A 16,346-nucleotide genomic window follows, 5' to 3' on the forward strand; every position below is an offset into this window, starting at 1 on the left:
CCCAACGCACACACAGGGCTATAAACCCCCAATGCAGGGGGTCACTCATATATCTTAAGTAAGGTATAAAGGGACGTAATGACGCAGGGACTCCCAGAGAAGTCCTACTGGCCACCAAAACAAAAAAGATTCCATGGACCTAAAAAAGACAGGGGGGGGAACAAAATGTTGAGGTGCCCCAAAATGTGTCCCTATAATACCCAGAATAGGGATTCTGACTTAAATATCCAGAAAACCCTACTTCTAGCGGCATCTCGTTAGATGTTTCCTTCCAGTTCTCAACTTGTCACATAATGTGGACGTGACCATGCCTCTAGACCTCTCGACACTGAATTAAAAACCTCTTGAAGTCCACAAGTTGGTATTGGGTCTCAGATGATTTTGAGATATGTTGTACAGAGGCAGAAGTAGAAAAGTTCCCCCAGCATCCAGGGAGTAAAGGCCAGTCCCTCTGAAGACTTCCAAGGCTACAACTTGGAGAGGTACATTAAGTGGGAATGCAGGGGTGGCGGGCAACTGTGAGGGTACATTGGAGGCAAGAGGAAACCGGACCGATGCAGGATGGACCAGGAAGGGAACTTGAGGAAAGAGGAACGAAGAATAACAGAGCATAAAGCAGATAAGGGATTACCTCAGCACAGCATTAGTGCTTTGAATACATCAAACGATCCCATAGGGCCAACGTGGTGGAGCACGACGTGAAGAGAACCTGATGCGACCCTTGACATTTTGCAGGTGGTTCAAAGAACTTCAGCCAGGGTGTAAAGCCCAGGGGCCATATCACCCCTGCCTTGAAATTCCTGCATTAAAGCAGCTCTGGCCTCACCCCAGAGATAACGTCCCCTGCTCCATCCAGTGGGCGCCGAAGGGTGTTTTCCCTGTTTACTTCCAATGTAAAATGACAGTCTGTTGTCTAGCCAGACCGCTGAGATTGTCTGTTTCCATGTCGCTTCTGGTTCACTGGCAGCAAGACCTGTGGTGTTCCTGGGGCTTGCTTATGGAACTATTTTATTCTTCACCTCAAAATTAGAGGAGCCATTGTCTCCTCAGAAAAGGTCTTAAGACACCCATCTTAAAGCACTTTTTGACTCATAGTTGGTGGCTTCACATTTTACCTCTGTTAGGTTCCGAGTCTGGTGCAGTCTATGGTTAACTGTCCATAATTTGGGGGGCCCACCCCGACAGCTGTTCATTTGTCAGGGCCCTGGTCCTGCCATGTTGCTATCCACCTAGGCCATGTGCTTGTGATCCTCTGAATCGTCCCTTACTTCATTACCTTAAACACTTGTGTAAGAGCACGATCGAAATAAAATATCAATATCAATACCTGATTATGTCAGGGCCTTTACCAAGTCACAAACAAGGGATGCCTTCGCCAGTGGCACTGTTCAGTTGGCCCAGTAAATTAATCTGGTTAGTGCTTCCAGAATAGAAGGGTTCTGGGGGTTCTCCTGAAGAGGTGAGGATTTTCTTGGACCCCCTTTTAATGTGGTAGATTGTTCCACTTCCAAATAAGTATCCAGGTTGCAATGAGCTTAGTCTGTTTCTTTGCTTGGTCTGGACTTCACTTTAGGTGGTCAAGGATAAAGATGACCACATTCAAAAGGAGTGGCCGACATTTAAAGGGCAGACATTTCTCAGATTGTTTGGATAAAGGTTTCAATTTTGTAGCCATTTAAACTCACCCAAGTATAGAATTACTTGCATTACCATCCTCCGTCCTTATTAATTATTTTGGCCAAATTATTCAATAATCACTTCTTTTTCCAATGCAGTTTCGTTAACAGAGCTCCATTTTGACAGACTGGATTCCTTAAAAACACCCCAATAGTTCCAGATGAAAAATTGATTGCTTTGGCTTGCCACAAAGCAGTCAACTAAATTTTAGAACCGCTTTCTCTGTTCTAGTGCACTGGTGTTCTTCAAATGCTGAACACATTTAAGTAACTATGGTGCACTGAGCGATTTAGTTCTCTACTTTCTTAACAGTTTTTCCTCGGGGAGTTCAAACTTAATTTCTGAAATACTAAACGTGAGGAAGAGATGATTCATGATTCGGCGCTGTTCCCATAGGTTGAAAGAAAAGCTGACAGGTATTCATTCATTGGTCTAGTGAAACCTTGAATCTGACCGATTTCTTTCAGGCATTAACTCTGCTGCACTGGTACAATAGACATAAATAATTAATGATGGTCTGAGCCAGTTCTGACAGTCTGATTGGGTACGTGTGATATCTCTTGCTGAAACCTTCGGTCGTACACTGCCTCAAGAGATTGTCAAAATGTGAAAAGGAAATTCAAGCCAGCCTTTCTGACCAAATACATTTCTATGTAAACCTTTGTAATATAAAGTTAAAAAGTATCAAACGTAACCATCTGAGCTCATGCATTTCTTGTTAGCAACTAGGTGAAGCAATGGATCTTTTGCAACCTGCCAGATGAAATAGGGAGCCTTGACAGCATGCATTTGTAACCCTGTCATCTTGTATGGCCGTGATAAATGACGTTTGGGCCTAGTTTTGCTGCTCGGAAATAATCCGTTCTGGAAGGAAAGAAATTAATACAACATTAGTGTAACATAGCTTAATCTTGTATGCCCTTGATCAAGACCTGTTAGGTACTCTGCTCTCACATGAGATGAGACTGTACCTCCCAAGATGAACCCTATTGTGCCGACTCAGCCCTTCTTCCTTTTGAGTTCAATACTTTCAAGTGTGCAGTCACTGCCAGTATCAGTGTTGTAAGTAGATGGAAACCTGCCTGAAAGCGTAATACTCATTCTTGAATCATTGCTGGTGCTGATCACTCTTCAGACTTGATTCTGGGAATAACATAAGTACTACACTGTGCAGTACCTCAGTTTCCCCTTTGATTGCTATACACCGGGGATGTGCAACTCCAGAGCCGGAAATATGTTGGATTTTCAGGATAACACTCATTAATATTCATGAGATAGATTTGCATACTATGTTTCTAAATGTATGCAATTTTTATTCTCATGAATATTAATGAGGGATATCCTGAAAACCTGTGAGGCTTCCGGGCCTCGAGAATCCTGCACCTAGTTATAAAGCATGAACTTATTCTTAAAACTGTGATGCTGTGTACTGCAAGATAACCAAAATGGATTGCCAGTAACACAAATGTGAACATTGTATGTTTTTAACCAAAACTGTCTCTCTAAAACCGCATGTTTGTGCCATTTCTTTGGAAAAGCTAGTACTCGCTCTACGTTTTGCTTTAATAAAGCAGTTTTTCACGACTCAAACCTTGATTTCTAGGGTGACCCTCTCTAAAAGTTCATCAGTTATGTCAGTAAATCTGCAAGTTTGGAGAAGGTCAAATCACTTTTAAACCGTACTCCCAATCCCCAGTTTGTGCAAAATCCTAAAAAAGGCCAATAGAATATATTTTCCATGTACCAAACCCAAGTCACTGTATTTAGCTCACACTCCCCATGACAAAAAATACATGCGTCTCCCGAGTTGGGAGCACTGGTGTGGCATTTAGTAGCAGTGCATCCATACCAGTTACAATATAGTTCCATGGGTTAATGCACCAAAAATGTTTTTGTCCGAACTTTGTGGGAATCACTTATTTTCTAATCGATGCAACATTTTTGTCTATGAATTTTCAGAATTACGTTTTACACCCTGAAGGCTGTGACAATACGATTTGATTTGTAGAGTCCAGCTTATGTCTCTAAGAGAGGCATCTTGCGCTGGAGCAACCAACCAAACAAAACCTACCCTGCGACGCGGGGAACATAGTTTCAGGGAAAGGGAATCGTTTTTAGGGACTGGTGAAATCTCAGATGATCAGATAATTTATGTGATGGTTGGAATGGCATTTCACTTTTGAGCCCCAAGAAGTGGGAGTGCATGCCTGTGTAGACGTCTTCTGTGGACCTAAGAACTATGAGTAAGCATTGCTCTTGTGAACAGAGTGTGTACTAAGAGGGGGGCCAACAGGGCCTTGATTAAAATGTTGGGCAGAGTTTTCAGAGGATGTTCCTAAGATCAGAATTACAATCTCGTGCTGCTTTGACCAAGCGCTTTGTTGGGAGGCTGTCAGTTTTTCTCCCCAGATTTCTGCTGTGATGATTAACTGTACTGGGAAATCTGAGGTTTTCCACAGTATTGGGAGTTTACTGCAGTACCACTGGTAAATTTACTGCAGAAACACATGCAGTATTTTAGATAATCTGTATGCCCGGTTTTGTCATTGTAATAAAATGTAATCCATTCCTGTTTTGAGCATGGAAATGTACATGGGCTAGTAGTAGTCGCACTACTGCAGCAGAGTTCGAAATAGCTGGGAGCTATTTAGCACTTCGAAATAGCCTAGGGGAGCATGACTGGCTTGACTCAAACAGCTACCGGGAGCTACATTTGACTCCTAGGTCATTTTGTGTGATACACAGAATTAATGTCAAATAGGTATGTGTTTATTTGGGAAGTTGTGTAATGGCGTACATTCAGAAGAAACCTATAACGTAATGGGTCTTGTGTTATCAACAAAGTTATAGTTTGCATGTCAGATACAAAAGGGCCACTCTTGGCGCCTGCCCATAAACTTCATATTTTGATCCCTGCACAGTCCAATCTTTACATATAAAGCGGAATGTATGCATGCATGTGTGTGTTGTGTATGTTTGTCGGCTAAACAATTCCACTCCGTTGAACCCACTGCTACCAAGTTTTGCATGGATTCCTCATTTGTCAGGGGCAAGATTGTAGTCTGTTTGGATGCAAAAAATTCACGCCGAAGACACCCTCATTTACTGATGCCTACCCCGATTCACTAAAGTTGGTACTAGAAGGAGGCAAAATTTGAAAAAGTGTCTGAAGCTAAATGTTCGATTGGTTATTGCTTTGAAATTTCTTTACCACTGTATACAGTTCAAAAGTGTTAAAGTATTTTAAAGGGAATACAAACAAAATGTAATTTATTTATATCCCGCAACTCGAACTATTGGAAATGGCAAGGTTCGAGAGAAGAGAGCACAATCAATCAATCTTTCTCGGACATTTTCTCAAATGTGCTGAAGCCATTACGTGACTGAAACATGGCGCACAAAAAACAAACATCACCTGGAAAAGCTCCATCTGATGCAAAGCGAAAAATCAATATCAAGGGCTTCTGAAACACAACAAACAGCTGCATGACTTGCTGACCAGAGGACAAGAGCAACTTTCTCCAGGGCAAATGAGATGCCAGAGCAAACTGAAGCTAGACTTGCCGATGAGGACAAGAGCAACATCCTCCAGGGCACCTGAGACACCACTCGATCAGGACACGGGCAACACTGGGTACCCCAGCTAGTGTTAAATAATATGAAGACAATTCCATAAAGATCCTCCGTGCATTTGTGACAGAATTCCATCTGGTGAGGGCGGAACAGCCCAAGCTTTTATGTTTTTCATACTAAAATGATGCAGATAATTGTGTTTCTGAAACTGAGCTCTGCTAATCAACCACCAAATGCTGCAGTACAAAATGATAGTGCACACATGTGCATTTGCTGGGACGCCTCCTGGCACACTCAGCACCAGCTCTGAACTGGCCCAGAGTTTCAAAGTTTGCATGCGCATTCCTAAGATCCTGCAGGTAGAAATTGCTTTTTTTGCAATCTGCACCTCTGATCTAAATTATAATAATGATGTGATCTAGTCGATCTGGTGGCATGTAAATCTATAAATATGTCTTGCCTGGGTTGGCATAGTGGCTTCTGGAATCACACAATAATAAAGTCAGAGCAATTAGAAATCACTCTAAGGTTCGCTCTTTGAGCAGGACAGCAGCTGTGACAGGACTGTTGTGTATTAGTGTCTAGTCTGACAGTCTCCACTAGAGCCATATGGAGCAATGGCCAGGATGCTTTTTCCTTTGATTCCACTGCAGGAAGGGTAATACCTTCCCCCAGATCACATACATCTTCCACAGGAGTCCTTCTGGGAACCAGTTCCTCAAAGGCAGCACAGACATAATAAATCCACTCCCGCAAAAGGGTGCTGACTACTCGAGTCATTTTGAAGTCTACGGGCCTGAGAAGGGGCAGAGTTAGATTTGCGCGAAGGGAGAGGTGAGCTGAAAAGGATTCTGACATGTTATCTCTCTCCCCTGTTTCCTGCAGGCAAGGTGTCTGGGTGTGATGTCCTAAGACAAAGTACAACTGTTACAACCATAGGGATTGGACTTGTTACAGCAGGCTTGCTTGGCATCATTCGCCTGTCATATGTTGCCTTTAAATGTAGAGGGGCACCTTCTTGTTCTTTGGAATCATACAAAGACCAGGCAGTTCCACTGGACTCCTGTTGGAATTGCTGGCTACTTCAAAGTTTTCTGCCATAGAGGGGAAGACAGAAGGCAATGCAGCGCTCTGTCCCCCAACCATCCCCGAATGGAACAGTGGGAGTGACTACTGTTGGACTAAGACCTCACTACTGTCAGCATTTGAACTAGCACCCTGCTCACTGAAGGTGAAGAATCCCTTGTAGGACCCAGCCAAGCACCCTGAAGTGAAAATGCAAAACAGTAGGACTTACCTTGTTCTTGAGCTCCTGGAATTGGACTCCCAGCAATCCAGAAGTTGCTGGAATCCTGTTCTACTGCAAAGCGATATTTTCAAGCTGCACTTCAAGCCACGACAGGACCCGTGGTGCAGCTTTTGACACTGTTTGCTGCTTCAAACCGCTTGCTGCATTTCTTGCCATCCAGACGACGGCTTGTCCCATTGCCGTGGACCATCTTGAGCAGCCAGACCGCAGGCTTGATGATTTGGGAGCAGCTGTTTGAGCACTGGCTCCACTTTCTGGAAACCATCTAACTTGCCTTTGCCAACACCAATTCAACTCAGCAGAAGCCATAATCTTGCTGCTGGCTTGACCGCTGCTCCAACTGTTTGAATATATCATCTCGCTGTCTCGTCCCTTTTGGGAGACTTCACCATCAGACCTACTTAATGCTGAAAAACCAGTGGGATTTGTAATTTTTTGATATTGTCTCGTCAGCAGCTTATACAGCAAGAAACTGTTCAACCCTCGAAAACAAGAATAAAGGTGCCCTGAAGAGGTCCTCGTCCACATTTGTGCCCATAGTGATTTTTAAGCCTCCATCTACCTTTTTCTTTAAGAACATTCAACATAGATATTGTTTCCCAATTTGATTGCCTTATCACCCCTGCTCATCTACCGATTACCTTTCACAGAAGTCTGCATGCCCTGTTTCTTTTACAGGGGTGGCTTTTTCTAGTTATTTGACTTTTTACTGTTTAATAGTCTCTATATTTTCACCTTTATTTTCGAGTGTTTGTAGTATTGCTGTTTGGGTTGTTGCTGTTAGCATCTTGCACCCTTTCTAAAGATACAGCCTGCTCTACCAAAATAGGTAAAGTAGGTATACATTACCAGGTTGTGCCCGTTTCATCTTTACGCTTCGGATCACTGCTGGTTTAGTAGTTGGGAGTTTAGCCACTAACCACTTCTGTACTCTGGCAGATTTGTTGTTATTTTGTGACAGCATTATACAGCAATTGCGGCAAGCCCACATTTCCCCTCTATAAAGATCCTGCACACATTTTCGTCGCTTAAGTGAAGGGATGCCATGGAGTTTACCTAGATTTAAGAGACCAGTGTTTTAAATATGCTGAAGATGCGCAGTTTTTACTGGATGAAGGTGAACATATTTGCAGAAAGCCCTCACAATGGAGATCTAAGGAGGGTTTGGAAAGATAATTGGGAGAGCCTTCAGGTTTTCTACCAGCAAAATTATTATAGCGTTGGCCATGATCAAAATAGACAAACACCTTCTGTTTGTGTTCCTTAACCTAGTAGTCCTCTGCACCGATGAATAGTGGTTCTCAGTGTCTGCAGTCACTCCAACCATGTTCTGCTCCATGCTTGAACCTGCCTATTTTTTCACAGTCATATCTACACTACTAACCTCGCAGAATGAACCAACCATTGGTGGGCCAAAGTTCAGGTTAGCTTGCATATTGTAATCCTGCCCACAGCCCGGGCGTCTCTACAATAAGGTATTGGCATGACTCATTCAACTTTCTTGGCACCTTCTCAGATGAGATACTGTTGACGGAATGTACCACCCTGCTTTGCCATAACCTTCAGCTACCTTTCTGTTTGTCCCTCCAGGACTCATTGACTTGATTGTCCCTTTTAACCCTCAGCCCTCTGGCAGCACTGTTATTAGTGAAACGAAACGCATGTGCTAGTAGACGGTCTAGTGCTGCTGTGGTGAACGTGGCTAGTATTTTGTATAGATATGGATAGCGCAATATTAAAATACTTTCGATTTCTGTTAACTGTATTGCAGTATGAGCAAAGATGACAATTTTCCTTAATTATTTCTTAGGAAAACTGGGCATCCTTTTCATAACTTCATAAGTTGGCAAGACCTTAGAGCATCTGAGCTAGTGAATTCCTGGAATAATTCTATTTTGCTGAAGGTAAGACTTTATCTGTACAGGATGTTAATTTCTCCATATTTTGTGTGTTGAATGCATTGTCACTGAAGTAACTGAATTCACTTGTTAAACTTTACAGTTTTCTCTTTTAACAAGACCCAGTTAAACTGAAACGTCTCCCATCTTAACATGAGATGTTTTGGTCATTGAGCCACCAACCTGTGATCAACTATGCCTTTACTATCTTTGCAATGTCTGCGTCTTTTCTCTAGATGCAACAGAGCATGTGGCACATGAGACTAGTTCACTCCCTTTCTTTTTACTCTGTATGGAGCAGTTGAGGAATACCTATAGGAGTTTGAGAAGCAACACAGAGGAGATTCTCTGATAAGTGTCAGGATAGAGGAGTGCATCAAAGTGACAGGTGCCTCAGCAAAGATGCCCCAATCACCTTTGTCCAATTCCTGTCCCAATCACTACACAGTTCTGGAGCATTCACACACGAAACCGTCCTTTAATGCACTCACCATTTGAAGGTGTTTTAAAGACTCCCCTACCTCCCCCCACCCCCCCATCGCGCTTCTTTACTTCTACGATCCCTAAGATAAGCCTACCTCATGGAATCTCTGGCTGTATGACACGCTTATTGTAGACCTTGAAAGATTTCCCCCTTGCTCTCATGGGCTCTGAATTCTGACAGCAGCAAGACTGTGCAGTACTCTCCCTCCTGCTCCAGGAGTCTCCTTGGGTACCATTCCCCCCCGCACCACCCCCGGACGACCTGGATCCTTTTCACACTGCACTGATCTATAACTTCTCCAGCCAGCGGTCGCCTTCCTGGGCTTGAGCCCTCTACAAGCTTGTCCCAGACATACAAGTCTATTGCCTTAATTTCCGCTCTGGTGGCTTTACAGCTACACTCAGGATCTGGATTAGAGCCCCAGTACCCTTCTGTTTCTTTTTCACTTCAGTATTCTTTGACTTTTGCCACCGTCTGGGTCAATGGTGCCAGTAGGCTCCTTCTCCATTTTACAAGACTAAGCTAACTCTTAATGTACCTTGTTGGATTACCCACATCTTCTTGTTAAACTCTTTTTGTTCTGCTCTGCCCACTGCTACTAGGCCAACTCTGTGGAAGCCCACCCTCATTCCCATTCAGCCTAGGGTTTTGTTCCTCTTTTTCTATTTGGGTTTTGTTACATTGTTCTAGCAAGAGTTCCAATTGGTAGGACTTTTCCCCCATCATCCCAAATGTTGAGAGAGCGATGAATGCATCAGTCATAGCATCAGCCCCTTCCCCGCCTCTGTACTATAGGAATGAAAGGAGTGCATCATTTAGGGCTTCAGCCCCTTCTCTGCTGTCATACTGCAAGTACAAGAGACGGTACTCACTGAGACAAGCCCACTGAACTTACCCCGTAGCGATCAAAGAATAAATGAATCTGCAAGTTCTAGCAGAAATGGACCTGCTGTAACGAAAAGATGATGAAAACAAAGACACAAGTTGATGCATTAGACACGAAGCAGACATACACTCACCACGAAGATACACCATTAGGTTAGGTCAAACTGCATTTAGGCAAATGTTTCCTGCATCCAATAGACACTAGAAGACATATAATCGACGCATATGCTGAAAAGCAAGACACACAAGAATACACAATGCTTCCTTAATGCAGAAATGCATCAGCAACGAGTGGCCATTTTGGGTAAAATGGACGGCATAGCCCAGTTCGAGCGAATGGGAAGCATCGAAGAAGCTTCAAAGCTGGAGGATAAGCAGGCTCCCTGAATTAGTTAAAAGCACAGACCCGAGCAGACCTGATGGCAGCTGCACAACTCCTGCCAAGGTTATGGTAGAAAAGGGAGGTTCGGACTAACACAGAGGAGAACAGAAGGTAATAATTCCCAAGTGCAAGGCACTTTTCTCTTAGATTAAGTAAACAAACAGCCCTTAAAAAAAAACACGTGCTCGTTAATTAAGACTTAATATTGGAAGGAAAGTAGCTCAAACGCGTCTCTAGCAGACAGGAAGGGTAAAGACACCCACAGTAAAGTAGGCTAAAATCCTTGTAAAAGATGATCAAAATAATTCTAAACCTGGTCTCCTCACACGTGTCTTATGGTTGGAGAACTGTCGCTCTTCATTAGCTCCAGAAACTGATAAACTGAGAATTTCACTCTCTTCAATTCTCAAGAACAAAGATAAAAGACAAAGCCAAGTTCAAAGCTAAAAGTCCTGGCTTGTGGCCTAGGAAATTAGAGATGGTAAGTTATAATTAGGAAAAGCAGCACCTCAATGTTGCTCCCCTTACCAGTATTGTTGCTCATGTGCTGATGAACTGTCAAATAGTTAAGGTTGGCAAAGCCAGTGCAAACTATTCCAATGCTCGAATAATGCTGCCTTATAATTGTTGCACTAGCCAATCCAGTAGTGTAGAGATGACATTTATTCACCTTTATCAATATTAGAGCTAGTTTCAGATAGAAAATGACCAATGAGAAGACCAACCTTTATGCATTAAATACATAGATGATTCTCTTAACCAATGCTTCCTTCCCGTAGGTTTTTACAACTGAGATTACAGTGTGATGTCAGTTGTCGTGTTTATAAACTGTTGTCAAGCCTAAGACCGACGAGAGCGTGGATTTTTCTTGTTATTTGCTGTTGCTGTTTTATATGGATTATTACTAAAAACAGGCCTTTGTCATTTACCTGGATGCTTCTGTTTTTGGGCGCAGGATTTCCCGGCATGTCCGTTCTGCTGAAGGCTGGGATTTTCCCCCCATCATTACACAAGATTGTGTGATCAGTGTAGGTTAACTGGTTCCATCTACTGCCTGTATACATGCACTTTTACCTTGCATGTATTGAGGTGTTGGGTCTCTTCTGATAGTTCACTTTGGCTGCTGCTCCCAAGTTCTCATCTGTGTGCGGAATCTGAGGGCGTCCTCACTTCTTTCCCCAAAATGTCCCCCCAAGGTGACGAGGGAAAGGCTGTTGCTTTCGGATCCTGACCCTGGGGGTGGATATGCCAGGGAGGATCATCTGGGGGCAGACTTGGGAGTGGGGATGAGGGTATCCCCCATTCATCGGGAATCAAACATGCTCCAGCCTTTTATGGCATATTTCCAATCCCTTCTCTGTTGTATTAGATAACCATCTCCCAATGTAGACCACTATGGTACTGAGACGAGGAAGAGGCCATGTAGGAACTCGTATTCAAACTTTATGAACTCGGACATACAAAAACACCACTCTTGTACTGGGATGAGGAAGAGGGATGCTGGGTACCAAGACCATTTTGAAACTGTGAATGACTTGCATCTCAAGTCAGAGGGGCGGTATAAATGGCAGCTCAGGTGAGGCTAATGAAGAGCTTGCAAAGGAGATCAAGATCGCCTGTGGATTGCGTGCAGATGGAAAAGCCGGAGATGAAGGCAGGGAGACGTGTGTCCGAAACGCAGAGGTGCAGCAGCGTCATTGCATCAGAAGGAGACTGTGGCTGGCGTTGTCGGAAGGTCTCGGGTGGCAGGGCCAGGTTGCCAACCTCTAGCTCCCTCTCCGGTAGCCAGAATTGTGGGAGACCAAGGTAGAGGGGGTTACCGGGCTGAGAGTAGCAGCAGCCACTAAAAACCGAGTGGAGAAGGGCACACAAGGACAGCGTACTCAGTGAGTCAAGCGAGGCTGAGTGACTCCCGGATGCAGTTGTGCGAGCCGCATGATGAGGGAAGGTCCGAGCGCTCGCGAACGAGCGACAGCAGAGGCAATGTGATTGCCTGTTCAGAAATCGAAAACACTGATGTTTGATGCGGTTTGTGAATATGGAACTGTAGTAAAAGTGGAAAGGCTGCGGAAGGGACAAGAAAACAGGAAACCTGAATCTGAATCAGAAGCCTGTGAGCAGGGTGCAAATTCCCAGAAGAAGAGTGAACTGGGAATTTGCAGTTACGTTGTTTTGGATATGAATGATGTGCAATTTTGAATATCAAACCAAATGAAAGTAATATTGAATGAATGCCACATGAGTGGAAATCAGAAAAAGCATTTCCTGTAACAAAGGAACTATGAATAATGAAAACTAAGAAAGCAAGCATTGGTAATGAATATAAAGCACTGTGAATTGTACAAATTGAGAGAAAGCAAATATTGTCTAGAGCCAGAAGGAAAAGAGGAACTGTATACTTTGAAACTGTGGCAACACTAAGAGAAAGTGTGACAATCTGAAAAAGCTGAATGGTGGCAAAACCAGTGTTGAAGAGAACTGTAAAAATATAAGTTCAATACCACTGTTGAGCTGAAGCAGTGGTTGAGTGACCATGGAAAAGAAGCCAATCAGGTGTGTCAGTTGCATGGTTTGTAATGGGTAGACCGTGTGGTCTGAAAACTGCACCTAGACCGAATGCACCCCACTAAAGACAAGCCATTTGACTCATCTATAGGTTTATGGTTGAATATCCAGAGAAGCTTGTGCACTGTGAACTGAAAGCGGGGAAGAGTCCGGAGGAATGGTGTTGTTGTGAAACCAGTGAGAGACTTGAAAGTGTGGGGAAGGGAACCCTTTGTAATTAAAAGTCAAGTTTCCACCCTATAGCTGGAACAAGCTCTGAACCTTTGCTTGAACACTTTTCCATTTGATGCTGACATCCCTACACAGTTTGTACAAATAGATGTGAGGGCAAGTATATGTTTTAGACACAGACAGGAATTTGCTCTGAACTGCCTGACACAGACTATCCTTAGTTTTAGTTAGGTAGGGAAATCCCAGTGTAGCATAGGGCAAGATAGGCCTTAGTCCAAGTCTTTTGAGATTTTAAATAAAAGTTTGTATCTCACACTTTCCTCAGTTGTCTGTGTCTACTTCCTGATGCCTTCACAGCTGCCACACCTTTTAGTGATTGCCCTCACTTGCTACAACCGCATGTGCACTGCTCATGTAAGTTCTGTCTGCTTTCCTGTCTGCATGGCTGCTCACTCTTCATTCATGCTCTATTCTGTGACCCACTCCGAGGCTTACAGGCCAAAGGTGCCCTCACTAAGCAATTGCACTCAGTGAGTGAACGTACGACTAAGCCCAAAGTGAGTGAGTGGGTGACTTCCCATGTACACAGTATTGTGTGCAAACCTTTCCTGAGTCAGCAGCTCAAAGAATGTCTTCCTGCTTGCCCCATTTCTTTCAGAACGTGATCCTGTCGGCGTGTGCTTTCACGCCCTAAGAAATGCAGTTTCTGGTGGGCAACCCTAGGGGAACGTTACCTGAAGAGGTGACTGCATTCTACATGGTGGGTTGCTGAAGGAGTGACTGTGAAACTCCACCTCCATAGTTGGTATCACATAGTTGGTGGCTTCCCTTGGCACACAATGTTACTATTGCCACCCTCCATGATCTCTGCAGGGATGCCTTCTTCAGTCACTGGCACAAAGTAAATTCTTTTATTTTTTTAACATATTTTTATTGTTATTGTTAAATGGTTGGAGCATACATTGTTAAAGTCTTAATATAGGAAGGCAATCATCATAATTGAGTCGGTGACCATAGTCCATATCCATCCTTTAGTTCCTACTTAGAAAACTCTAGGCAATTTGCTAGTACTTTCGAGTAGATATTTGCATCAATATTCAGCTGGGAGATCGACCTGTAAGAGGCACACTCTCTTGGATCCTTGCATGGTTTAAGTAACAAAATGGTAGTGGAGGCCTGCATGTAGGGAGTTGCACTGCCCACTCCGCCAAATGAATTAAAAGGGCCGTTGGGGGCAGGGAGGAAGAGAAGCTGATTGCTAAAGAGCTCATAACATTTGGACGAGAACCAGTCGGGGCCAGGGGCCCTGGGTTTTAATGATTTGATTACCGCCTCTACTTCCTCCTGTCTGATAGGGGCCTCGAGTGCTTCCATTTCTTCACTGGTCAGGCGGGGCAGGGCTGCCTCCGCAATGTATTTCCTCTGAGCCGTAACCGATCTCTTGGGGCTAGACATGGTCTCTTGTTGGTGCCCTTGTGCTAAGTGAAGTTTATCCCGCTCCCCATATTGGGCTACTCCGTGCTAGTTTTTAAGGCCTATGATAAAGTTCAGCTTTTGGGCCTGTGCCAATTTCCTGGCTAGGAGTTGGGTGGCTTTGTTGCTTTTAGCATAGTACATTTGTTTAACCGACATAAGGTTACCTGCTGTCTCCACAGCGTACAGGGCCTCTAGCCTATTCCAAGCTATGCAGAGGGAAGAGTGGGTTTTTGGAGACCATCCCTGCTTATATTTCCCCTCGATCTGCGAGATTTCTTTTTCCAGGAGGGATCTAGTCTGCTTTTTCCGTTTCTTGTATTCTGCAGTGTGTGCAATAAAGATACCCCTGATGACTGCCTTCATGGCATCCCGTGTAATGGCTGGGGAGATGAGTTCCGTGGGATTTTCCTGAAAATAGTTTTTGTTCGCTTTTGCTACCTCATCCCTTGGGGCCATATCATTCAAGATTGGGTCGTATAGATGCCATAGCGGTCTGAATCCTGGGGCTGGATTCGAGGCCCTAATTTGTAGCAGCACTGGGGCATGGTCTGAGAGGACCCTCGGGGCGATATCCACCTTATTTGTGAATGACAGCAGCTGGGAGGAGGCCAAGATCAGGTCAATCCGAGAAAAGGAGTGGTGAACCTGTGAAAAGAAGGTAAAATCTCTTTCCTCAGGATGCAGGGCTCTCCAAGTATCCACCACTCCCAGTGATCTAAACAAATGTAGAATGCTCAAGGCTATCCTGAAGTCTTTGGGGGAAGGGGTGCTTGTTCTCTTTTTCTGGATTGGAAACGCCATTAAAATCCCCCCCCCCAATGACAATTTGACCCTCCAGAAAGGGGAGAAGAGAGGCCTCCAGACCCTCAAAGAAGAGTTATTGCTCCTGATTCGGGGCATAGATCAAGGCCAGAGACCCATAAGCATCCCTTTTTTTACGGCAATTAATCAGCCCCCTGGATCTCTGATTGTGTCCAGTTCCTCAAACTGGACGCCTCTTGCCATTAGGATCGCTGACCCCTCTCTTTTAGTACCTCCTGAGGCCAGACATTGTTTGGGGAAGTCTCTACTTTGGAGGTGGGAGAAATCCTCTGGGAGAAGTTGGGTCTCCTGAAGGAATGTCATTGTACCCTCCAGATCTTTCAGGAGCTTCAGGATAGCCTTTCGTTTCATGGGAGAGCTCAGACCTTTGACATTTAATGAAGCGAAATGTAGGGTTTGATGAGGTATCTCTGGGTCTTCCTCCCTCCCCTAAATCGGGAGGGTAGGGGAGGGAGTCAGGAGGGTGGTGTCCACCATTCCAGCCTTGAAAGTTCCTTCATTCGCGCTCCAATCGAAATATTAAACTCACAACTCAAAAATGTTAATAAACTGAGTCCAAATTAAACAAAAACAGTGCATCCCTACTCTTAATCGCAGCTAAATGATTTTGATAACTTCTCATCACAGCTCTGTGTTATCTTAGAGTCTGTGTGTAATTGGTCTGATATTAAACACCCACTTCAAAATGAAAAGGTTTTTTTAATTATTAACATACTACTCAATTCAATAATACAACAAACATCTAAGTGCAACTAACAAAATGTGCAACAATCAATGATATATAGTTCAAGTTTAAAAAAACAGAAAAGAGGGAAACATTACTCCAGGCTCTCAAATAGACGTGCTACAATCTGACAAAAATCTGTAAATCATAAATGTGAATGTTGCGAATATACCAAACACATCATATTTGTGACATAAAATACAACAAATGGTCCTAACAAATAAACATTACCCATCTAACTGAAAATATATTGTGTACAAAATATGTCTAGAAAAAAGCCAGGGCCCAGTTATTTGTATGGAAATTTCAACCTGGAGAAAAGATTCTTTAAAAAACCACCTCATGCTGTAGGAAACTTGTTCAATTATGTTCCTAACCAT

The 16,346-nt window shown here is 43.8% G+C and overlaps 1 protein-coding gene and 1 long non-coding RNA gene across 3 annotated transcripts in view; one reads left to right on the forward strand and one right to left on the reverse strand.

Moving 5' to 3' along the window:
* Positions 1 to 16,346, forward strand: part of GK5 (glycerol kinase 5) — an 831,314-nt gene that overhangs the window by 281,140 nt on the left and 533,828 nt on the right. For both annotated transcript variants that reach the window (XM_069618275.1, XM_069618276.1), the window contains one exon: positions 8,370 to 8,463. In XM_069618275.1, the coding sequence (XP_069474376.1) occupies positions 8,370 to 8,463 (94 nt within the window). The remainder of the gene's footprint in view (positions 1 to 8,369; positions 8,464 to 16,346) is intronic.
* Positions 1 to 16,346, reverse strand: part of LOC138491643 (uncharacterized) — a 306,564-nt gene that overhangs the window by 202,600 nt on the left and 87,618 nt on the right. The gene's annotated exons all lie outside the window — the stretch shown is intronic.

The sequence above is a fragment of the Ambystoma mexicanum genome, chromosome 10, assembly GCF_040938575.1.
Source record: "Ambystoma mexicanum isolate Mex_15411 chromosome 10, UKY_AmexF1_1, whole genome shotgun sequence".
Taxonomy (NCBI): Eukaryota; Metazoa; Chordata; class Amphibia; order Caudata; family Ambystomatidae; genus Ambystoma; species Ambystoma mexicanum.